This window comes from Amia ocellicauda, chromosome 20 (assembly GCF_036373705.1).
Source record: "Amia ocellicauda isolate fAmiCal2 chromosome 20, fAmiCal2.hap1, whole genome shotgun sequence".
NCBI lineage: Eukaryota > Metazoa > Chordata > Actinopteri > Amiiformes > Amiidae > Amia > Amia ocellicauda.
Window position 1 is genome coordinate 15,960,347 of NC_089869.1, and position 26,798 is coordinate 15,987,144.

Genomic DNA, 26,798 nt, shown 5'->3' on the forward strand with positions numbered 1-26,798 from the left:
TGAACATAGAGTTAGGTGTTAACATGCCCCTTTCAGCATTTTGCATAAAGTTTGAAATTCTTAATTGGCTGTTCATTTATTAAATGAGCTTGTCTAATTATCACATTCATAATCAGTGTTGATGGAGGATTTTTTTTTTAAAGTGACAAGTTAATCTTGCCATCCAATACAAGGGAAATCTTGCTTTTATATGAAAATTATGCATTATCATATTACATCTAATTAAAAGAATATTCTAACATAAAATTAAAATCATATTCACTTTTATTTTAAATCCCAAGAAATTTGAACTTGGTACAATTAGTTTAATGTATTGTTTACATTCACCTTTTTTGTGCAAGACATCTCACTTTATTTTCTTTCTTTGATGCTGAAATTATATATAAATATATATTTTAAATGCATGCCTAAGCTTTGATCATGTTGCATGTCCCATGTAATTATTTACAATAAACAATATGTATAATACCTGACTTTGAAAAAGCCGCATAATGATAGACTCCAAAGGCGGCTAAACATCTCAAAGATACCTTGATAAATAGGCTCAGCTCTGTACGTCTCACATAAAATAGTGGTTGCAATGCATTGTGTAAGATAGCACCACCACAATTGTGTCAGGCGTGTTTTCTTGAAGAGAGAAAATACAAGTCAGACTTTCAAAATGGCATTTGTGGCTGAGATATATAGTTTCTGTATTGTTGGTTTTCTAAACTTCTGTCATAGTGTTATAATACTGTCATATATATGCTTGTCTTGTCTTTAGTTTCGCATTTCCTTTTTTTTCTGTTGAACTCTCTTCTCAGTGTTGTCTCTCCCTCGAGACATTCATCCAAATTATTAAAACAAAAACATTACATAAGCTTTCAAGTCATATTGGGGTATCTCCTCCTAATGTTATGTTCTCTTGGAAGCAGAGTATACCACATGACTCACACATTTTACTTTTTTTCTGAAGGAAAACACGTGACACTTTTGCAAATATGGACATCGTCCTAATCTTGGCATACAAATTTGGCCTCAACTCCAGTTAGCTTCCAGCAAAATTCTTCTGAATTCTGATCAGCTTCAAAAGAAATTGAAAATATTAATTATATTTCAAAATATGTATTTTGCATTAATTGTCATATATCCTCAAGTTTACATGTTAATCCAAGGGTAGAATTTACAAACATATGATTTACTGTGTTAAAAAACAAACAAAACAAGAAACACACACATATATATATATATATATATATATATATATATATATATATATATGTATGTATGTATGTATGTATGTATGTATGTGTATACATACATATATATACATACATATATATGTATGTATGTATGTATGTATGTATATATATATATGTATGTATATGTATATATGTGTGTGTATATATATACACTCACCTAAAGGTTATTAGGAACACCATACTAATACTGTGTTTGACCCCCTTTCGCCTTCAGAACTGCCTTAATTCTACGTGGCATTGATTCAACAAGGTGCTGAAAGCATTCTTTAGAAATGTTGGCCCATATTGATAGGATAGCATCTTGCAGTTGATGGAGATTTGTGGGATGCACATCCAGGGCACGAAGCTCCCGTTCCACCACATCCCAAAGATGCTCTATTGGGTTGAGATCTGGTGACTGTGGGGGCCAGTTTAGTACAGTGAACTCATTGTCATGTTCAAGAAACCAATTTGAAATGATTCGACCTTTGTGACATGGTGCATTATCCTGCTGGAAGTAGCCATCAGAGGATGGGTACATGGTGGTCATAAAGGGATGGACATGGTCAGAAACATTGCTCAGGTAGGCCGTGTCATTTAAACGATGCCCAATTGGCACTAAGGGGCCTAAAGTGTGCCAAGAAAACATCCCCCACACCATTACACCACCACCACCAGCCTGCACAGTGGTAACAAGGCATGATGGATCCATGTTCTCATTCTGTTTACGCCAAATTCTGACTCTACCATCTGAATGTCTCAATCGAGACTCATCAGACCAGGCAACATTTTTCCAGTCTTCAACTGTCCAATTTTGGTGAGCTTGTGCAAATTGTAGCCTCTTTTTCCTATTTGTAGTGGAGATGAGTGGTACCCGGTGGGGTCTTCTGCTGTTGTAGCCCATCCGCCTCAAGGTTGTACGTGTTGTGGCTTCACAAATGCTTTGCTGCATACCTCGGTTGTAACGAGTGGTTATTTCAGTCAAAGTTGTTCTTCTATCAGCTTGAATCAGTCGGCCCATTCTCCTCTGACCTCTAGCATCAACAAGGCATTTTCGCCCACAGGACTGCCGCATACTGGATGTTTTTCCCTTTTCACACCATTCTTTGTAAACCCTAGAAATGGTTGTGTGTGAAAATCCCAGTAACTGAGCAGATTGTGAAATAATCAGACCAGCCCGTCTGGCACCAACAACCATGCCACGCTCAAAATTGCTTAAATCACCTTTCTTTCCCATTCAGACATTCAGTTTGGATTTCAGGAGATTGTCTTGACCAGGACCACACCCCTAAATGCATTGAAGCAACTGCCATGTGATTGGTTGGTTAGATAATTGCATTAATGAGAAATTGAACACGTGTTCCTAATAATCCTTTAGGTGAGTGTATATGTATGTATGTATGTATGTATGTATGTATGTATGTATATATATATATATACAGTGAGGGAAAAAAGTATTTGATCCCCTGCTGATTTTGTACATTTGCCAACTGACAAAGAAATGATCAGTCTATAATTTTAATGGTGGGTGTATTTTAACAGTGAGAGACAGAATAACAACAAAAAAATCCAGAAAAATGCATTTCAAAAAAGTTATAAATTGAGTTGCATGTTAATGAGGGAAATAAGTATTTGACCCCTTAGACTTAGTACTTGGTGGCAAAACCCTTGTTGGCAATCACAGAGGTCAGACGTTTCTTGTAGTTGGCCACCAGGTTTGCACACATCTCAGGAGGGATTTTGTCCCACTCCTCTTTGCAGATCCTCTCCAAGTCATTAAGGTTTCATGGCTGACGTTTGGCAACTCGAACCTTCAGCTCCCTCCACAGATTTTCTATGGGATTAAGGTCTGGAGACTGGCTAGGCCACTCCAGGACCTTAATGTGCTTCTTCTTGAGCCACTCCTTTGTTGCCTTGGCTGTGTGTTTTGGGTCATTGTCATGCTGGAATACCCATCCACGACCCATTTTCAATGCCCTGGCTGAGGGAAGGAGGTTCTCACCCAAGATTTGATGGTACATGGCCCCGTCCGTCGTCCCTTTGATGCGGTGCAGTTGTCCTGTCCCCTTAGCAGAAAAACACCCCCAAAGCATAATGTTTCCACCTCCATGTTTGACGGTGGGGATGGTGTTCTTGGGGTCATTCCTCCTCCTCCAAACACGGCGAGTTGAGATGATGCCAAAGAGCTCGATTTTGGTCTCATCTGAGCACAACACTTTCACCCAGTTCTCCTCTGAATCATTCAGATGTTCATTGGAAAACTTCAGACGGGCCTGTACATGTGCTTTCTTGAGCAGGGGGACCTTGTGGGCGCTGCAGGATTTCAGTCCTTCACGGCGTAGTGTGTTACCAATTGTTTTCTTGGTGACTATGGTCCCAGCTGCCTTGAGATCATTAACAAGATCCTCCCGTGTAGTTCTGGGCTGATTCCTCACCGTTCTCATGATCATTGGAACTCCACGAGGTGAGATCTTGCATGGAGCCCCAGACCGAGGGAGACTGACAGTTATTTTGTGTTTCTTCCATTTTAATCGCACCAACTGTTGTCACCTTCTCACCAAGCTGCTTGGTGATGGTCTTGTAGCCCATTCCAGCCTTGTGTAGGTCTACAATCTTGTCCCTGACATCCTTGGACAGCTCTTTGGTCTTGGCCATGGTGGAGAGTTTGGAATCTGATTGATTGATTGCTTCTGTGGACAGGTGTCTTTTATACAGGTAACGAGCTGAGATTAGGAGCACTCCCTTTAAGAAAGTGCTCCTAATCTCAGCTCATTACCTGTATAAAAGACACCTGGGAGCCAGAAATCTTGCTGATTGATAGGGGATCAAATACTTATTTCCCTCATTAACATGCAAATCAATTTATAACTTTTTTGAAATGCGTTTTTCTGGATTTCTTTGCTGTTATTCTGTCTCTCACTGTTAAAATACACCTACCATTAAAATTACAGACTGATCATTTCTTTGTCAGTGGGCAAACGTACAAAATCAGCAGGGGATCAAATACTTTTTTCCCTCACTGTATGTGTGTGTGTGTGTGTGTGTGTATATATATATATATATATATATATATATATATATATATATATATATATATATAGTGGTATGAGATCATTTATCCAAAAGGTTCATAAAGAAGTTTCATAACAAATGAACCACTACTGTGGAATACCAAAATCAACTTTCTTGTAACATAAAGCTTTGCCGCTGTCTTCTACTTTACAACATGCAAAATAAGCCAGTTGTCATAATGTTTATGTATACTTGAATATCCTTCTAACATGACTGAGTGTGTTTTCTGGATAACTCAAACTATCAGGTTACTGCATGCATATATCTTAGACAGACAGGACAAATGTCTATCATATGAAAGGATGTTCTCCAAACAAAAACACAAAAAATCTCTATAATGGTTCATTTGAATGTTAAAAAGGCAATTTTGTTTTCCATTTTTCAACTGATACAATAATACGTTTTTGAATCATTTTATATTTGAACCACCTCTTAAAAAAGAGCCTTGTAACTTAATCTTCTTTGGCATTACGCTACATGACTGTGTTGTATTTTTGGTTCCAAGTACAATTTTTCAACAGGTTAGACTTGATTGCATAATGTACCTTTTAATTTCCTTTGTCTTTAAGAATAATATAGTCACTAATCTACTTGATCTTCATGAATTAAATAAAGAAGAATGTGAATGACGCTTACATTTTAAAGATGGGAGGCACTTGTGAAAGCAATTTCTTGGAGGGGAAAAATAGCACACAGGCTGCTGGAAACCTTTTAATTAGTACTAATTACCTTAGCAGAAAACGTTGGGGGCTTGAAAGGATTTGTGTCAGCGAGTGAAAGATCAAAGATTGCGGCGCTCGCATTTTAATCTGTTGACTAAAAAACGAATAAGGGGGTGGTAATGGGGCCCCTGAGAATGACAACCCAGGTGGTAGAGACCATAATCCTTTCTTTACTGCTAAGGCCTGAGGCCTAATTCCAATTAAATAATCAGATGGTTTAATTTTCCCTTAATATTGAAAAATTTAGGTTTTTTTTTACCCCTTAGTGAGGATAAGATGAGATTTCAGACAGAGATTCCCATCAGTAGAATTGTTGCAAGCCTTTAATTATTCCTTTAATGTCTTAAATTGAGGCTTTTACTGAAAATTTCTTTGTGAAGAAGAAGCACTGAAATGGCTTTGATGTGGTTTTCTGAAGTGGGGGGGTTTAATAGAGACCATTGGTGTAGCTGTGTCAGGGTCATCCATCAAGTGTCATTGATCATTTGCTATGAAGTGACAGTTGCTTAGTAATTATTTGCTATGGTAGGCCTACATTCAAACAAACATGCTCGTAATTGTGTGGCAGGTCAACTAACTCAACCCAAATAAAACATTTAAAAGAAGCTTATTTGTTAAACAGTAGTTATGGATCAAGCATGTATATTCAAAATGCTTCTGGTTTTCATAACAGTCGAAAAAACAAATCCTCACCTTGACTTTAGTAGCCTTGATATGGATATACTTCTTAAAAGAAGAGGTTGAAGTGTTTCCTGAGGACCTCACTCCAACACACAGTACTTGAAAAACACCCCATTCGTTGTCTTATGAAAGAGAGTGTCAGATAATCTGATGCATTATGTTTTATCCCATAGATTTGTGCCATATGGAAAGGACCTCCCTGGATATTAAAGTTACCTACTGTGGTTGTTTGACTAAACTTTTAAGTATACCTTGTACTGGTCTACATGTAGGCATAATAACTTTTAATTTTATTACACTTTAAATGACAACAATATTGATGGCTTGAAGAACTGCATAGATCTTAACAAAGCACATTCTAACAGTAACCTGCAAGTGACCCTCATGTGACCTCACCCTGATTTTGTATTTTTTTTAAGAGATAACATGAAAGTTTGACCTCCATTTGCCCCATGCAAGTGTCTGTGTGTTGTTTGACCTTTCTTCAGGTGACTTACACAGTAATTAAAATGTGTTTGGCCCACATGTTTGTCTCAGAAATTTCTTATCCAACATGAATGGCTACACATGTGGCACCCTATGACTCTTGACATACTTTATCTTTTTTCACAGGTCATAAAACAAGCATGTTTATGACAATAAAGACCTTCTTTCACCAGTGGCCCTGGGCCTTCATTTTTAACAGATGTTTAAAGCTTAAATTCCTCTCCCTGCCACTTAGATAAAAGACAAATATGCTCACAATTACCATTTGCTAACCATACATTGATGTGTTTCCAGCAGGCTGTGGAACTGTTTACTGTTGTGCTATTTTAATGAAGGGATTGGTATTTCTGTTAAACATTTAATAACAATTATAATAATAATAACACTTTAATTAATAATTGTAGAGTTTAAGTTAATTAAGGAACAGGCGGGATTTGTTTAGGATTCAAAATATACATAGTCATATTACAAGAAAATACATTCATTTTAATGTTTCAATTGTATGAATAGATACAGTTGTATCTGTGTCTTTAGTCATGTAAATACTGTGTAAGCAAAACCATACCTGTACCACACTGTTTACTACAAGTTCACACTGAAGGGGAATATTTCATATGTAAAAATGAAGGACAGCACCATATACTGTATATAGATGTGCAAGTGTTAAACTGACTGTGATACTTCATTTTATCGAACCAGAACTTCAGGATCTGTGTTTCTAATTGTATTATGTTGCTGTTGTGTGTGCTTTTTTAAGTCTCCACATTTTAAAATGTTTTTATATGGGTGAGACAGAAAAGGAACACTCTCACTTAGTCAATGGGATCATTTAGCTGAGACCAGTGTTTCCATGGGGACTTGTATTTGCCATAAAGTGGTCTCAGTTGTGACATTAATGGCCTGAATGATGTTTCCAGCGCAGGAGACTCAAGGATACTTGCATGTCTCTTTGTGCTAAATATTTATTCAGAGAGAGAATACACAATTTAATAATTAACAGAAACATATAAATGTGAAGGGTTTATTGGATTACATTTCTTTTTTAAACTTACCTTCACCTTTACCTTTTTTTGTTATATATATATATATATATATATATATATATATATATATCTTTTTTTTTTTTTTCCTGAAAGCATGACAGTCTTGATCTGTAATTTTTTTTAACAAGCAGTGCAGAGTGCAATGGTGTGATATAATAATTGAGGTGTCATCAGTAAAATAACAGATTTGAGGGAGAAGGCTGAGTAATGGGGCAGCGTGCATTCGTTATCTAACAAGAAGAATAATCTTTGAGGACGATTGTCTATTTTAGAAATCTCTGCTGTATTTTAAGTGTGTATAGCACTATAGCCCATTATAAAGAGCACTTCTGATTTTTTACATACACTGTTTCTGTTGTTGTTATTGTATTTTTCTAACAGTAAAGCTGTTAAGCGACCAGATCTTAATTTGAATCTGTATCATTCTCAAGGAGAGAGACGCACAGATTTCTGAGTTTACAGGACTGGTACCAATTTTTTTAAATTATCAGTGGTACTACAACTACGTAGACGTAATGATGATCATTTAGTCAGTGTGCTCAATAATAATGTTTTGCAGATTTGTAGTTCACTGGGGACTGTTTATTGTCTGTAACATATGGTGTGTGTGTATGGATGAGACGAAGACTGTGGGCTGGCCCCTGTACATCCAGTATTGTTATTAGTCTACACGTTTATTGCTGTGTACAACACACAATTTATATTGAATATATTTGTCACTTCACCAATATTAAGGTCCTGAAATAGATTTTTGTTTTATATATTATTTCTTTTTTTAATAGATGGTGTAGCAGACATATTATTTTTCCATTACCATGCAATCCGATACATTTGAACCATTACTTAATCTTTTAAGTTTTGTCTTTACACGGATTTTTAATTTTTTTTGCAAGGCAATGTCACTCCGGGCAGAATATGTATGCAGTTTTTTTTTTTTTTTTTTTTTTAACAGAGCATATTTTTTTAATTAGTGTGCTATTTTTGTTGAATGTCTATATTCCTCCCGACTACCACTGTCTTGATAGCAACCACTGGGGAAGAGATGGCCTTTAGAAAGATAGATATCAAGCTGGGCCGACAGCTCCTGTGCTTGGTAACAAAGGCCACAAGGTCGGCAACTTCCATGACAGCGCCCATCAGGTCAGTCGGAGGCAGTGTTGGAAACAAAGTTTGCTAGGGCCTGGGTCAAATCCAGCTTAAAAAGTCAGGCCTGTCAAAAGCTTCAGTCACATTCTTACCTACAGGCAACCTCTGCTGATCCCTAGTCATTAATCAAACTGGAGAGCCGTCCTGACCTCAGCTCCTTCCCTTTGAAGTGTGGTGTCCTCTGCAGCATGAGGAAATAATTTGCTGCCTGATTCAATGAGCCATCAGTGGAGCCAGCAGACCTAATGACATGTGAGAATATTAACCTCCTACCACGAAGAGCTGTGAATCTTGAGAGGCAGTCTATAATTCACCCTGCGTTTCAGGGGCTCTCTGCGTCTCGGCCGCGCTCATACCTTCTTCTTTTTTTTTTTCTGTGCTCTGGGAACCTTGAACCAGAACTACTTTGTTACTGACTGCAGGTATTTTCTTAGTTATTGATTTACTTTACAGAAAGTATTGATGATTTTGTTTTTGTATATATGTTTTATATCTTTGTATTTATTTTATATATAAAAAATAATGTGTCTGTGTATACATTTCTTCACATTTGTCTTCGTTTTAGGATCAGTGAAGAGTGAATACGTCTTTAATCATGATAAAAAATAAGCACCACACAGTATTTACTTATTAAAGTACCATATATAATATCCATAAAACAGTAATGTCTTAAGCCATTATGAGGTCTTTCCAAGTTGTTAAATACTGGAAATCATTGCAGCCTTAGGGTTGTTGGGCAGTTGCAAATTGTTGGGTGTTGCAAGTGCAGCTACAGTCAATTTTAGGGTCTGCTAAGATGAATGCCTTAAAGTGTGATGGCTAGGGGGCTCCCTCTGTTAATGTATAAGGATTCAAAATAAAATGCCTTAATGCATACAAATATATACATTTATTGTATGGTTATAACTGTACATCTCACATAACTAGGCACTGGTTAAAATCAAACATTAAAGTTATATTTAACCTGAAATTAACAATAATTAACAAATAGCTTGAATCTGTGCATGTGATCAAGCTTCGTGGGACTAATTCTATGCTTAGCATCACAAATGAAACCAGATCAGTCAATGGATCGTTTTAGAAAAGTAAAGTGGAAATATATAAACCTCATTTAGGTTTTCTAATTAATATATTTCACAGATTTACTGTTTCTAATTAATAATGATAGATTTAGATTAAGTAAACACGCTTACATGACCTCAGAGAGACTGGCAGGTCAATGTCAATTTGTGTTTGAGGTCATTTGTCTTTGTGGAACCCAATAAGGATGGTCTGGTAGTGCATATCACTTCCAGGTTTCTTTATTAACATAATGTCTTCACACAATTCTGAGTCAACTGTAATTATATCCCAGACTTTACTTTGCAGCTTGTATTGACTTTAACTATCCATATTTCCTTTAAAAGTGTCTTAAATATATTTAATTGTAGGGAATAAGTATTGTTTGAAATGTGATTAATATCTTTCGAGAAGTGATGTGTTCAATAGAATGCTTTTTAAGTGTGATTTAATTACATTGAATGAATAATTAAATTACATAATTATATCAGATGCAAACGAATGTGTATCTAAAAATGCCTAAAGGTGTCATTTTGGTATATTAGCTGAGTAAAACAGTGTTTAAATCAATAACTTTGAAGGACACAATTAAAAGAACATTCAGCATGCATTCAGCATTCAGTTCTACACTGAGATTAGTTTTTGTATTTCTTCTTCTTCATGATCTTTCATAAATAAGACTCATAATCATAATCATAATAAAAAGGCCCATAAACAAATGAGTCTTATAGGTCATGTCATTTGATATAATATGCTATGCAGGTGTAACATAAAGCGCCCTGTTAATATGTTGCTGGGTCCTTGAAAGAGGTCTAATCAAGCTGCCTGGGCTTCAGTTCGCAGTAGCCCTGCTCTCCCTTCTCTTAGCTCATTGTGATAAACATTGCTCTCCATATACTTTTTATTAAGTTTATTAAAACCAGTCAAATCGTACTTTTTACAGCCGCACTCCGCTCGCCCATTCATTATGGTTTCTTATCTTGGCAGGCAATCTGAACTGAAAGGCAGCTAGTCCATTATGCACATATGAAGCCCATCACTCCTCCAGTATTGGCCAATTCATCAAACATTTATCTTTTGCCCTCTGAACAGCACGTCAATTTGCCTGTCACTCCCGAGCCTCTGCTGCCTTATTGGAATAAAAACATTACTTTTCCACACTGGAGTTGGTTGGAGGCCTGTCTTTGATGTGACACTACCCCTCAAACTTTAAAACAAGGCCTGAGGTTATACTGATTTTTCAAGTTTTAGAGACAGAAATTGAAAATGTATTCTTTTCTACTGCTCATTTTGAGCCAACAAAGAATAAGTCATTCATTATTTAAAGACTATAGATTTATTGCAGTATTTCTTACAGAAATCGATATTTTATGTATGCTAGTTACTAGTTACTTCTTAAGGGTGATCCTGCGATACATGTGCACTCATATTTTTCAAATATAGTCAGGAGTTGAGGGGGAAAGTCATTTGCTTTATGAAGGAGAGGGCTACAATCAAATCGTAATATTTCTGTTCTGGGACTTCAGTTCCCACAATCTGTTGCAGAAACATTGCAGGCTCTTAGGAGCAGAGGATATGAAAAAGACAAATATCAAAGTATCATCAGAACATGACTGTCAGAACAGAGATGAGGATTCAAAGAATCTGTAAAAAAAAATAAGGAAAGATTGGCCTTTTAGGGGTTATTGGCTCAGAGGAAAAACCACAGCAAACGTGCAGAAGAATTAAGGGTGATGTTAAAGGAAAATACCAAAGGGATGAAAATAAAATAAAAACGAGGGCGTTGAAGGAAAGAATTTTGATTTATGGGCCACTGAGAGAACACAGAGCCAGTGTCTGGGGAAAAGATTTTATTCTGTGAAAGAACAAAAAATGGTAGTTTCGAGGATAATTGTTTTTAAAGGAGGTCCCTCAAAAGTGCTCTTTTGTTGTTTATTTTATTCTTATTTACGGACCGAACAATTTTTATGTCTAACAGAATTGTATGAAATGTTTTGGCATGCTTAGATATTAATAATTCAAAACCCAACATAAAAAACATGGCATTTTCAATACATTAAATACGATATTTTTGTTGTTGTTGTCATTATTTTGTATTGTTAGTTTGTTTGGTTGGTTCTTATATTTTAAGAAGAAGAAGAAAATCTTCCTTCCCCGTTTGAAACAAATCCCCAAGTGCCATCTTTGTACTCTTTGCCTCCGAATGGAGGGGGTGGGGGCTATTGAAAATGATCCCGAAAGGTCAAGTGTTGTTACAAACAGGAGTTTGTTTAATTTTGGAAACCGTAGAAGGCACCTTTGTTAAGAAATCCTCCTAATGAAATTCTTTTTGACACTTCTGTAGTGAAAATGTTTCAGTCTGTCTCACACAAGTCTTACAGGCTAGGTTATTTACCTCTTGGTCACAGGTTGAAGACATCTGACCTGAAATGCATGCAAACTAATGGCTCAAGTGACTGACATTTCAACCAATAACCCCAAAGTGTTTGTCTGTTGTCAGCAGGAGTTTATCAATCAGCATGTCTGCATTAGTATTTGTCTTTCGATCCATCAATCTCTGTCTAGCCATCTCTGTCATTGTCTTCATCTATGTCATTTCTGTTTGTTTTCAAAATGGCCTATGTAATTTACTTGCATATAAAGGCTACTTAAAAAAAAGAACACACTACCATTTAAAGACGTCAATGGTGTGATTTAGAATGAACGATTCTTTGAAAGTGTTACATTTAGCATATATTATCTGCCTGAAGTATGTATATTGATGTGGGAGCTGAAAAGTCTCACACTTTTCATTGAAGCAGCTCATCCAGATTTGATCCTTGACTTGTCATTTCCTTATTCATGGTAATTGAATAAGCTCCCAGAATTTATAGCATAAGGTAATCCTTGTAAATAAATAGACATACATACAGAAATAAATTCATCAAAGAATTGAATCACTAGTGTTTGGAGATTTTTTTTATTACTATTATAATTTTTGATAATAATAATAATAATAATCATAATCATAATCATAATCATAATAATCATAATAATAATAGCATGACTTTCCTATATATTTATTTTCCATTTAAAAAAGATAAGACTGAAATAGTTTATTGAAATGTAGCTTTACATTTAAAAATCAAAAATAGGCACCTTGTCTCATTTCAACTTAATAAGTGTAAACTATAACTTGAGTGGATTAAATGAGTACACTATAGGTATACTATACACCTCACAGAAGAAAGAAAAATAGTATATGAAATAAAGAGACCATGGCATCAGGAGAAGCAATCCAAGGTAGACAGGTGCTGGAAATGAAACAAAATGATGTACATTTGTGTATTGTACAGAGATCACTACGCATCAGCCCTTCTTGTGTCTGGTGTCTGTTTTGCCTTGGCAGTGGAGGCCAGTGATTCCTGCTTGTTTTTCCACACTGTTTTGGTAAAAGCTAATGAGGGCGACGCATGAGCCATGGGCAAAGATGTCGCAATATTAGCTGTGACAGGGAGCTTGATCATAATTATCTTAACAAGGATAGGGTTAATTACAGTGGAAAGTTAAAGTTCTTTCCGTCTGAATCAGGCCGAGCTGGATGGATTGTGATATTTTGTCATTTTGATGTGACTTTGGAAATTGCCAGGAAAATCTCTGGGCTGTGCGGGGGCTCCTCCGGGAGAGAGCTGCGAGTCCTGGAGTGAGGTAACAGATCCTACCTGTGGGTACGATAATGGGCAGCTCTCGGGTCATTAGAGCTCGGGGAGAGAGCTGCATGCACACACAGCTCAATGATGCTTATTAGCTTTCTCAAAAACAAGGCAAGACAGCTCCCGGTATTGACATTGTCCTTCTGAGCACCGTGTCTGCAGAAATACGAGTAAAGAAGCACTCCTGTAGAAGCACTCGAATAGAAAGAGAGAAACGATGGATTGAATCCTATTTTTCTACCAATTGCCTCCAAATAATGTATTTGAACAATACAAATAATACTGGCTCGTATTACACGGTTTACAGGCAGCACAATATTAATGTTAATCATCAACACCTTCTATTAGATATGATCCTGTCCCTCTCCCTTGGCTGTGAATTTAGCTGATTAAATCACCAAGTGCACACGGCGGTGGTGACATGAAAACAACAATTAATAAGCAACCCCCTGTGCAATGCAGCTCCCTTTTAACTGAGCAGCTAATAACATTACATGGCAAAAAATATCAAAATCAGACAGGTGTAAGGGGATTTGGGCACAGTTTTATTTGCTTGCTCGGGAAGTGAGTATTATTGTACCGAGTCTGGGTTTCACAGAGAGAGAAAGCCGTTTCAATAGGCAACTCCCTCTAGTGTTCCTAGGCCTTTGTCCCACTTCATGCCTTGTCATTTTGTTTTATGCCTTCCCTGAAGCGCTTTTGGATTTGTGCTTTCTTCTCAGTGCTAGTTGCCAACCATTTGCAGATTCTCATGATAAGAGTATTATATTTACATAACATAACTCAGGGACAATATGCATTATGATGCTGACATTGACCAGAGAAGAGACTGCGGTCAGGTACAAAAGATCTATTAGTACCTCATGAGGCTGGATTTGCATATCAGGGAGGTGGACATTGATGATGATAACGTGTCCGTTTTGAGAATAAAATGTTGTTTGGTGGTTGATTGTTGTTTTGTTGTTAGTTAATTATAAATAAAAATCGATTGCAGGAGTCATTTTTATTTTATTGAAATATCCACATCTATCCATCTGTCTATCTATATACAGTATGTATATCTGATTAGCATTTGGCTTTTTAAAGGTTTCAGCCCACCTAAAATTAAAAGAATCATTCATTGTCCATTGACAGTTTTAAATGTCAATTAACGCGGTATAGACGCATTATCATTGTAGGTTGTCAGCTGTTGCAGTGTGAGGGATTAAGAAACAAACACCCCGGCTTTGTGCCCCGTCCACTGCTTGAACTTTGCAAGGACCCCAGTGTTACATTGAAAGAGACACTCAATCATTATTATGCAGAGGGAGCCCTATGAGAGCAAGGGATTTTAGGGAAGGTTATTTTAATATATTTAAAAATAGATTAAAAACGATATTACAAAAGTCTATATTCCAAACCCTGTGGGGCCTATTGCAGAATAATCCTAAAAGTTATATCCATTACCTTTGGAGGAATATTATAGTTCTGTGCAGAAATGATGGATGACAACTTAAATTTGTGTCCAGGGAGTGAAGGTGAACTGTGACAGAGTTATTTATCTTGGGAATGGAGGTTAGGGTCAGGCGAAGCTGGGTGCCTCAAGGCACAAGACATTGACAAATTCATCCTGCAGACCCCATTTCTGAGGCCTTTTGTTTTGAATCCTGGCTACTCACTAAGTGACCCTCATCCTTCATCCTGCCAGCGTGTGAAGGATGTGATGCCATGCCAGGGATCTCACTGCCACTAATTCTTGTCATTCACCCTTTTGACGGGCCCAAACCCAAACTATTCCAGCTCCTGAAAGGGAAGGTTGAAATATTTATTTCTACACATAATAGCCTTCCTGATTTAGTGCCATATCATTTTTCCTGTTGCCTTATCATTGCAGGTCACTGGAGGGGCTGAAAGCATTCAGCGAGCTGGAAGAGCTGATTGTGGACAACAATCTCCTCGGAAATGACCTGCGGTTGCCCAGGTTACCTCACCTCCATACCCTAACACTCAATAAGAACCAAATATCCTTTTCAACGGGGATTTCAATGCCTTTTTATTTTGTTGCACTTATTTTAAAGGGGAGTTGATTATATACTGTATATCTTTTTATATCAGATGGTTATAAAGCACAGCAGCTTTGCATCTTTCTTTTTTCTTCTTTTACCATCTCTAATTGATGGAAGATCAGTTATTGCAGGAAAGATTATACTTCACTTTACAAAATGAAAAATATTAGTTCTTATTTTTGGTTGATGACTAGGTTTTGTGCCAGGGTGACCTCTAGTGGAGTAAAGGATATGAAGGAAGGGCAATGTTTCTACAAAGCTGTAAATAAGCAAAGGACAGCTGGCGCTCGTGCATTGTCTACAGTAATCAAGACAGAGAGATAACATTAATTTATTTTAGCGTTTATTGAAACCTGAAGAAACTATAATTTATTACAAGTTGCATAAGAACCTCACATATTTAAAGTGATGACACTTCCTGCATGTTACTTACTTTGCTTAAATACATATACTTTTTTACATTATGGGCAAATTTCAGTCCTTGGGTTTACTATACATGTGTGACTGGTATGTTATATTGCACAAAGCTGTTTGGGATGATAACATTTTACTCTCCTGCACCTTATATTAATTTTATATACTTTATCTGTATTTTATCTGACCTTGTCTAAGTTACCAATGTTATCTATTTTTTATTACTTTGCAAGTGTTTGAGTTGTGTTCGCTATACATACAAATTATCTACCAAAAAAAAAGATTTAAAGTAATATCACACTAATAGTATTATGTAGGCAACCAAAAATGTGCTATATTTCCTTCTAGAATATTTATGTCTATAAAGTCAATTGACAGACAAGCAATAAGATTATTTTTCAACAAAAAATATTGGTGCGGTGAAGTTAATGTCACAGCCTCCAAACTGAATTTAGTTCTGAAGTGGCCTGCACATGCTAATGGGGTAATTATTTATGTCTTACAGTGGCACAGAGGCATTTATATTCAAGTGGTGCATTAGTGCTGTTGTATTTTGACACTTTAGGCTCATTTTCCAATGAAGTGAATGTATTAGTGATGAATGTGCTGTGAAGTAGCTGTTTGTTTCCACGTTGGAAAAGTTTCACGGCTCCAGCAATCGCTAACCATTTTACCACACGGCATCCATCATTTTGTCAATGTTTTAATGTTCTGCACCAAGCCACCTAGGAAATGAAGAAAGAAACAAGGGACAAAACAGATTAATTCTTTCAGTATATGCCAAAATCTGTGACTTAAATTTACCCCCGGTTTGCGGTCTAAACAATAACACTGACAGGCTTTTGAGGGCCGTGGTAAATTTGATATAAGAAGTATGCTTTATGCCAATGGCCGCTGCTCAATAAATGCTATTTTAATTAAAATCATTGAATCCTTAACCCTTGGCCTTTGACACATAACCGATATAGAATCCCTGCTGGATCACTTGGCTGAAGTGACACCTTCACTGGAGTATCTTAGCCTGTTGGGTAATGAAGCCTGTCCCAATGAACTTGTCAGCCTGGATAAGGACGAGGATGACTACCAGAGATACAGGTTAGCAAAAAAGCATTAGATGATCATTCGGTCATGTGTGTGTGTGTGTGTGTGTGTGTGTGTGTGTGTGTGTGTGTGTGTTAGCTAGGCTCAATTTATTTGTTTTTAAATAATGTTTTCTTTCATTTCTGAGCTTCCCCATATAGACCAAAAATCAGAGGCACATGACAGAAATAAACTAGCAGCAATCTGAGGTAAAAATGTACTTTTTCTGGAGTATTGTCCTCCTGGTTACAGTAAGGTACTCTTCACAGCTACAAAGTTTTCTCATTATTTGTAAAAGGTGTGATTTTTCCCATGGATTCAAGGGTACATGTCTTTTTTATGGTTAATTTCTTTCAGAAGCAATGGTCTAATATACAGAAGTTAGTAAATAACATTCTTAAGTTAAATGATGTCTGTAGCAATTTTGATATCCACTTGCATTGCATTATTGCCATAATATTCTTCCATTAAGCATGTTTTGAAAATTGGTGTCATTATGTATTTCAGTTTCCATTACTATGTTCTGAATCTTAGTTTGCAAATCGATTTCATGTCGGAATTGTCATTAACATAAACTGTGATATTTTATCCCGCCGTATAGGAAGCAATGATATATTAATTTGCTTTCAAACAATTCTTGATGGAAGCAAGTTACTGCTGCACTATGCAATCACAATTTATCAAGTTTTCAGCAAGAAGAACGTTAAAAAGAAATATATACTTTCAGTTTACTGTTTTCCCTCTAAGTGCATTTTCTGTGTGCTGTATTAATCATTTACCACAAAGAAGTACCTTAAAGGAGCCATTCACTTGCAAAAGCCCACGGTTCATTTAGTGCTGACGAAAGACATTCTTTTTTGATTGACATCTACTGTGGCTACATGATATAATATTTATAATGTGTCACATAGCAATACATCAAAATAAGCATGACTGTTGTTTCATTTTAATGTGAATTTTATATCTGACAAGATTAGGCCACATACAGGTCATTGGAGGAGTGGCCTTAAACACAATTTGTCTTGCCTAATTTTTATTTCATGTTTATTTAATAAATTCAGATTCAATGTAATCAAATGAAAAATGCATTAACAGAAGTGTTTTAAAGGAATGATTGACAATTCAGTTCATAAATAAAATATATATCATATTATTATAATATTTATACTAGAAGATCAAAGGTAGATGAGCAATTCTCCTGCAGGTACGTTTTAAAGCACCTTCATGGTTAATCATGTGGGACTACAATTTGACTTCAAGCATCATACAACATTTTCAAATTAGCTTCAGGAAGTATACACACATACATACACATGTATCAGCCCAGTTGATCCTCAGTGTCTCTTTTCCAGGTCACACCAGAAAATCTTATTTCATCTTCCCATCTTTTATGTGGTCATCCTCTAGATCTTTTTTCATCTCTTGGGATCCATTCTATAGTTTCCTTTGTCCGTCTTTGGTCTGTTGTTATTTTTCCTTCATTTAACTTCAATCAAAATTGGTGCTACACACTGTTGTTGTTGTTGTTATTATTATGATTAGGATTTTTATTATAATTAAAAATAATATTGATTGTACTACTAATAATTATTTATTTTGAGGATTAAAAAATGCAATCTGCAATGCAATGCATTTCCTACCGATTTCAAATGTTGTGGATAAATACTCACATGTATCTCCTCCCTGGATGTTAATGTACTGTGAAAGGTAAGTTACTAAACACTGACAGGCAAAATCACCCACAGTTTATTGGAGCGCAGGGTTTATGAGAAGCCACATGCATGCCATTTTGCTTTGCAGTATTAGATAAAGTAGCTGGTTTGCTCTGTGACGGCAGTCTCCTGTCTTCCAAAATTACTTACCTGCAAGCAACATTCCTGATATTACCTGCTGACAGTTTCAATGCATTTTTGCCCTTTTGTTTTCCTTTACCCCCATAACAGATTGATTGAACCATTAATATCTCCAAGAGGCTGACAGAGGCATGTCGTCTGGCCTAGAGAAGTGAGATCGGGTTATCTATAGAAGGTGACCTCTTAACATGACTATCAGGCCTGACTTATGTCTTAGGCTATTTTCGTATTTTAGTGTAGAAATGCTCTCGATGCTGATAACCTCAGTAAGCAAAATCCACATTAAGAATAAGAGCATTGACTACAAATGGCCTGGATTAGTCTTGCATTTAGCCAAAATGAGAATGTGGAGATTTGTTAATAAAAATCCTCTTCACTATTTTCTTTTACAAAGTTCCATGCCCATGCATTTTATTTTAAAGACATTTCCACCAGGAGGGACTTGCCTAACTAAGCCTAATAGGGATTTTATGATATAAACTTTATTCAATGCCATCTAGGCTTGATCTCATTACCTATGATCTGACAGTGTTGAAAACTCTGGGTTTGTTCGTTATCTGCCTTCTTCATCTTCATCTTCATCAATTTGTCTTTCACTGGTACGTAAAGGATCTGTTGATTCCTTCTTTGGGATGCTGTCTTCACCTATATATTCATCTGTTTTCACCCTCCACTTAGGTGGTGTCTCTTTTTCTTTGAGTTTCAATCTTGACATGCTGGTTCCTTCGATTCTTGCCTTCCTATGAAAGAATCTGTTGTCATCAATGTATGTCTGCCATTATCTTATGACACTTCCACCCCCCCTAGAATGAAAGATGCAGCATGTCTGAAAGCTTGAAACATGTTATGTGATGTTGCTGAAATGACAGGTTGGCAGAAGTATTCCAGATGTTTATTTTAATATTATCATTTTGCATTCAACGGTTTATTGAATGCTTTTAAAGCTGAAAACTTTTTTTCAACAGGGTAGGCAACAAAACTTCCCAAAAAGGTCGCTCCAGGATATTAAACTCTTGGAGAAACCATGCAATCTTTTAATTACCTAAAAATTAAAACCAGCACAACATCTCAATTAAAACTTGTATACCACTTTGAAATGGGGAATGCTGTTTACCGACTCGAATGACTCCTGCCCCAGCCATGAAACATCCTATTGGTCAATCCATGCAGTCAAGGTGTTGAAAGCCATCTACTTTAAACTATCAACATAACTTCTACACTTTATCCATTTAATGAAGCCATTAATTAAAGAAATGCTCAAAAGTGTTTTTTTTATTATTTTAATTGATGTCCTAATGGTAAATGAATAAATGTGTAATTGAATTTTGTAAACCTCAGCATTTAAACCCTGTACAATTGTCTTAGCTAATAAAATAAAGTAGAAGGCTTCCTAAACTTAGGCATGTATAGAACAGTTTTAAAAGGGATTGTCCGGAAACATTTAGATTTCTAGATCAATTTCCACATCTGAGATTTTATTTCTGCCCTATTCAATAATTTGCTTTCTTGACACTTTTTGTAGGTACTTTGTGCTGCACAAACTCACTAATCTGAAGTTCCTGGACACCAGAAAAGTGAACAAAAAGGAGCGAGAGGAAGCTAATGCTCGGGGTGCTTTTATGAAGGTGGTGAAGCCCAAGTTTGATATGGTAAGGCCCCTTAAAGGGGAACAATAACTCTCAGAGTGCTTAGTTTTTGAAAGATTTATGAACTGCAATCTTTTCTTCCCAAGTTGTTTTGTTATGTTGCATAACTTCGAACACTCAATCAAAAGATGGGAAGAATTCTTAAAGTAAGTTCGAGCTGTGTTGTAAAACTGAAGAAGACCCTGTAAAATGTTTTAACCAGACATTGTTTTGTCCTTGTATTGTACTTTTTCATATTATTGCAAGGTTGTTTATGCAGGTTATAAAGTGTCAGTGAGTTCACATGTTGCCTTTCAGTTTATACCAATAGTCACATTTATTTCACTCTAATGTGAAACTTACTAGAGATCTCGTGTTTTTCCAATGCATGGGCTAGACAGTGTTTGTTATGACAGTGTAAACTATATTTACGTGTTTATTGTACTGTAGCAAATATTACATCTTCAAACATTTAAACACAAAATTATGTTAACTACTCTTTGAATCTGTTCATATTATATGAAGGTACTGTAGTGCATTTTAACTTTTCTGATCTAGTTTTCTTTGTTCAGCTTCACAGTAAACTAAGAAAAGTTCACTTCTGTGTCAAGAGGAGGGAAAAAATGGGAGTGTAGGGGTGGAGCATATTCTGTTTTTTACAAAACAGTGTGAAAGACATCCATGGAAAAGAGCAAAAACAAAATCACCTCTTTAACCTTCCTGCTCTTTCCTTGCCTCAGTAATTTAGATGTGTGGTAATACCACAGACGAGCAGTTACCATAATCTAATCCATCTTTCTCTTCTTATTGTACATTGTTTATACATGCCTTATTGTCAAAATCCTTTACAAATCCCAAGTCTAAAGTCCTTTGAAGAAATGCTCTCGCAATGCTTGATCACCACATAAGGGAGTTTCTTTTTAATGACCAGATTCTGACCTCATTTCATATGCATAAGCCCAGATCAAAGTAGACGGCGCCTGTCCAGTCAAGGTTGTGTTGTTGAGCTTGACAGCGCTTCACATTAAAATGACAGCTCACGTATATGACAGTCAGAATTGCTTAATTATGTTGTGGCCTTTTAATTATTCTTCTCTGCTTGTTTAAGGTGCACGGTAGTTTTTAAACACAATTTCTGATCTGTTAGATTTGCCTCACCGTTAGGCTTGACTTTTTTGTCTTTTCTATGTAAAAACATCCCACCGTAGTAATAATTGATTTTATGCTATTAGATGATCATAAAATATTCACACTTTTTATCAACCAGACCTGTTATTTTCAATGTCCCAAGAGCTCTGGATTTTGCTATAGTCCAGGGGATATTACAGCAAGAAAAGGTGTCCTGCTGATGTAATACCTAAATAAATCTCAAATTACGCTAGAGAAAGCATTTAGAGAAGAATACTACATATAGTCTTTCCAAATGTTCATGTTTTGTATTGTTAATTCCTAGGTGACATTCTCACAAAGCACTGATATGGTGCATGCAAAAAAGCTTTGAATTAGCAGACAAAGAATGAAGAAAGGTATTTTCATACTTCATTTGTGGAGAATAAATCATAATCATAATAATAATAATACAAATAACATTTATTTAATATAGCACTCTTTCACACCAAGGTGTTTCAAAGTGCTTTACAAGTTGAAAGCAAAACACAAATGCAAAGGATACACGAAACGAACAATAAATACAATAGATAAATACATAATAAATATGAACCCTTTAAGAATATATATATATATATATATATATATATATATATACATATATATATATATATATATATATATATATATATATATATATATATATATATATATATGTGTGTAAATGTTTTGATTTATGTCTGCATCTACATTGTCCTAAATGCAGAACTGTTGAAGTAGATAGTTTTTTCAAAATAAGTCAGATTGTTTATATGATAAACTGCCACAGACTATGACTGTGAGATCGATTAATTATGAAGAAATAGAAACAAAATGCCAAAAGGTTCTGGATTCTCCTGTCTTTTAGTTTTTACCTATATTATGCTGTATATTCGTATCAATTGTATTCTGGACTGAAGGGCAATGGATAGATTTGACCTCAAAATGTATGTGGATTAACTGTAAATAGAAACCCTGATGTATTTAATTATAAATTAACAACACATTTCTGCAGCAGCCTTTAAGAAGTTTAAAATGAATAATTATAGGGGTTGAATTCTCAGAACAAACGAATGTTCACAACAGAGTCAAAGTAGGGTTTTGGCTAGCAAAGTGATGCATTAAAAATAAGCAAACAAAGCAATGCATTTTGATGAATATTATAATTATATTGAACCGACATCTGTATATGTTGTTCCATTATTTTCTTCTTTAAGTCAAACTCTTTTTTAAGTATACATTTCAAATGTGATTACATACTCATCCAACTGCCTCTCTTTGTGTGTGTGTGTATATATATATATATATATATATATATATATATATATATATATATTAGAAAACATATAGTATTTTAATGAAATTAAATGTATGTGTACCATACTATTGCTTAACTAAACAAAACAAATATATACTAATGACTATACCAATACCAACTTGACTGTAAGAACCAAAAACAAAAGAAAGCAAAATAACATAATATTTTTATGAAATAAGGTTGTGCAGTAATGAGCCGAGCTTATTGAAGTGGATGGTAGTTCCCTGCTTTGAAGACATATAGGAGCAAGAGCAGGCCAGACTGAAGCGTCCTGCGTGTGCAGCAGGGCTGTCATGGAGGCATTTACATACCCTTTGTTTTGAGTTTGATAAGAGCTGATATGGCAGCCATAACAGGCTCTGCGGGGCATGTGTACACTCTGTCCTTAATTGCCTTCATCATCATCCCAATTGTCTGCTGACCAATAGAGCAGGTCACCAATTAATGGAGACTGTAGACAAACCTACTCTGAATGTGGGCACTGGAGATGATGGCATAATTAGATATTTGTGTTTGCTTTCATGTTTTGTTCAGTAGGGTGTCTTACAGTAAAAGACAGGGTGCCATTAACAATGTTACAACACACTATAATTAGCGCTCCCCTTGTTTCTTTTGCTAAGTTTCTCCTGGAATGACAGCATCAGTAATTGAATAAAACTCATTTTAGTATTCTGTGGATTCCGTGTAAATAATTCTGAAATACCAGGAGAGCTTAGATCCTCTAAGCTTTGCAAGGTCTAGGGTATTTTATCATTATTTCAAAGTCCAGAGGGAGCATTTGTACATATTTCACAACATGATTTTTTTTTTACCTTTAAGTGATGTATTTGCGATTATTATGTGCATTTATTTAAGTTTCAGTGATGCAAATCATGTTTGAACCATAAGTAAATTCTGTGTCTTGGCTTTTTATGAACAGTCAGGTAATGTATTTTAATGACATGCTATAACTGGAAACCTGTAACTAAATAGGTTGTATACCCATCTTCATTTTAGACCCATTACACAACCCAGTTTACATTAATCTTTGCTCTCAGAGCATTGCATATTCATGGGAAACTAAGGAAACAGACCCCATCTCTCCAGGTTAAATCTTTTATACATGTGTTTGTTGGACATATAATCCCATGCACTGTATTTTTTTAGTACCTCATTTGGCCCTTATAGGAAGTTTACATGTTTAGCTTCAAACAGGATGAAATTGAAGGCAAGCAACACTTTGCACTATGCAGGGTCTGTTTTCTTTTTGCAATGTGTGGCCAAAACCACTTTTTTTTTCTTTTTTTTTTCATAAAACTCACAAAAGGATTAACATTTATGCCAAAGCCTCTCATGCAGTAAAATTAAGAAATCATATGTTATGAAAGTGATTTATGGGTATGGTTAATCTTCAAGAATAAAAGGAACTGTTTTGAACTTTGGAAACCTCAGGAGTCACGTCAGAACTGAGTGTGACCGCGATTCAAGCTGCTGCTTTTCAAACATGGCATTTAATATATGTACTTTGGTGGACCATATGTCTTTAATAAAACAGCAGTAAGCCTTAATACTATATGAATGCCATAACTTTTCAAAATTCATAACCTTTTCCGTGGCTCCAAAATGTTAACCAGTGACTGAGCCTTACTTGCTATAAAACATACATGTAAAAAAAACAGTCTCTTATTAATTCAGCAAGACATTTTGGCAACCTAGCTGTCATAAATTGTTTTATTTGAAATACTCTGGCATTGTGCTGTTTCCCTCCACATTTTAAGAGTTGCAATTAAACTTTGGTGAGGCCTAATAATCTTAATTTAGGGTCAAACTGTTCTTCAGAGAATATTACTCAGGGGCTTCATATTTAATGATTATCTCATTAAGAACGAAAATTGTAGAATATAGCTTAGGCAATAAGTAAATAGTGGATTGTTTTATTTTTGAGTACATGAGGTTATCTGGGTCACTGATGCTCTAAGCAGCTTAAATATGTTAAAACCAGTTTGTCATTTCTGGTTTGGCTATGTCTGCACTGAGAATGCAGGGCCAGGTTACCCACCACAGGTTCAGATTACTGTGCAGTTTATGGAGACCTCACAGAGGGATTGAGAGGAAAAGACCAAGATAAACATCTTTAATCAAAACTGTTTTGTCTGGAAGAAAGAAAAGCACCCGGTACATTTGTGTCTTTCAATAATGTAAAACTATTGTTGTCTGAACGGTTCTCCCCCTTTCCCCCCAAAACACACAATATAGAAGAAACACCTTGTCTTTGTCAAAGTTCTGAGGGCTTTATCTTAACAGATGTTTGTATTAGAAATAGTCTAAAAGCATGATTGGCAGCTACAGTGTTACACATATTCCTTGTCTTTCTTTTTTGTTTTCTTGGTATGGGTGAGTTTATGTAATACATCCTGCTTACTTCTCCAACCTAGTTATTAGGCCTCAGTATGACTTCACATTTGACTCTTTTACGTCACTAAGTGCAAGGCCACATAAGGCTTCCATTGTATTTGTATTCTGTTGAGCTGGAACCCATTGTAATAACATTGTTACAAGTATGCTGTAAGCATACAGTCTGCAAAAAAGTTGTAGTTCCATTTCTTCAGTCTACTTTTGAAGAACAAAACATGTAATTCGTTTTTAAGAAAAAGCACTACGTATTTTTATTTAAGATTAAAGATTCACCTGCATTGAAGTAATCTTCAATCTGTAGAAATGGGTTGTTGTGAGTGTGTTTTTTTTTTTTTTTTGTTCAGAATCAATACATCTACAGGGATAGGTCAGAGTAATGCACAACGTAATTGTGGTGTAATTGTTAAAAACATACAGAGGTTGAAAACGGACTATATTACCATTGATTTTCTTTTATTTAATTTTATTTATTTATTTTATTTAATACTCTGAAATAGAAATCTTGCAATGTTCATCTCGGTACTTGAGAATTATGGGTTCCCTGGAGCATCCAGAAAATTATTAACAGCATGTAGTGCAGCTCGGCATGAATGTGCCTTTAGTGTGTATGCCAAATCATTATATAAAATAAATCATCCTTGGTGAAAAAGCACAAATATCTTATTGTTCTCAATGGGAAAACTAACACTACTAAGTCAAAGACAGTAAAAGACAAATTGTTTGTGGGCAAGGCAATCATAGATTCCTATATTTACTTAATATACATATACATTTTTTTTTTTTTTTGCCCTCAAATTTTGTTAAGACAGTGTATTTATAAGTCTTATGTTGTAAGTCGCCCTGGATAAGGGCGTCTGCCAAGAAATAAAAATAATAATAATAATAATAATAATAATAACTAACAATATTAATGTTAATTTTTCAAGTTATATAACATGCATTATGCAGTAACTCTTTACACAAAAAAATCCTTTACTGCATTTCAGAATACCACTTGAGTACATGATAATTGAAATAATGACTGGTGATGACTGTTCATCACTGTCAGGTTGCAAGGGACTTTAAGAGGATTAAGATAGAGCAAACATACAGGAATTTAAATATATATATACACACACACACAGTGCTTATGAAATATTCACCTTTTGTTGCCTGGAATTAAAATGCTTAAAATATATATAATAATATATATACCGTAAAACTTCCAATACTCGCCGGGTCTCAAATAGCAGCCGGTGTCCAATAGTCGCCGGGTTGATTTGTATAATCATGTGAACAAAATCCGGGTTACCCGGATTTCTTGTTTTCAGTAAATATACTGCTCAAAAAAATTAAGGGAACACTCCAAGTTCAGAAATCAATGTTAAGTGTACCCTTAATTTTTTTGATCAGTGTATATATACCTTATTATTAATTTAAAAAACACCATCACGTGTGTTTTTATTAATTTATTTCTCACTTTAACTATATATATATATATATATATATATATATACACACACACAGTGAGGCAAAAAAGTATTTGATCCCCTGCTGATTTTCTACGTTTGCCCACTGACAAAGAAATGATCAGTCTATAATTTTAATGGTAGGTGTATTTTAACAGTGAGAGACAGAATAACAACAAAAAAATGCAGAAAAACGAATTTCAAAAAAGTTAAAGTCAGTTGTGACATAAACGATGCATTAATGAAGTGTAATGTTGATGGTTTTGTTTAAAGCGTATTTCCACAAGTGCTTTTTGTTTATTAGTGAGAGATCACAGTATATCGAATCTTAGATTGCTAACAGAATTACCGGTA

General features: G+C 35.5%; 1 protein-coding gene across 1 annotated transcript in view; it reads left to right on the forward strand.

Annotated features, from left to right (window-relative positions):
* Nucleotides 1–26,798, forward strand: part of lrmda (leucine rich melanocyte differentiation associated) — a 299,333-nt gene that overhangs the window by 173,487 nt on the left and 99,048 nt on the right. Inside the window, exons 3-5 of the mRNA XM_066693246.1 lie at nucleotides 14,995–15,126; nucleotides 16,541–16,675; nucleotides 20,036–20,162. Coding sequence (XP_066549343.1) covers nucleotides 14,995–15,126; nucleotides 16,541–16,675; nucleotides 20,036–20,162 — 394 coding nt within the window. The remainder of the gene's footprint in view (nucleotides 1–14,994; nucleotides 15,127–16,540; nucleotides 16,676–20,035; nucleotides 20,163–26,798) is intronic.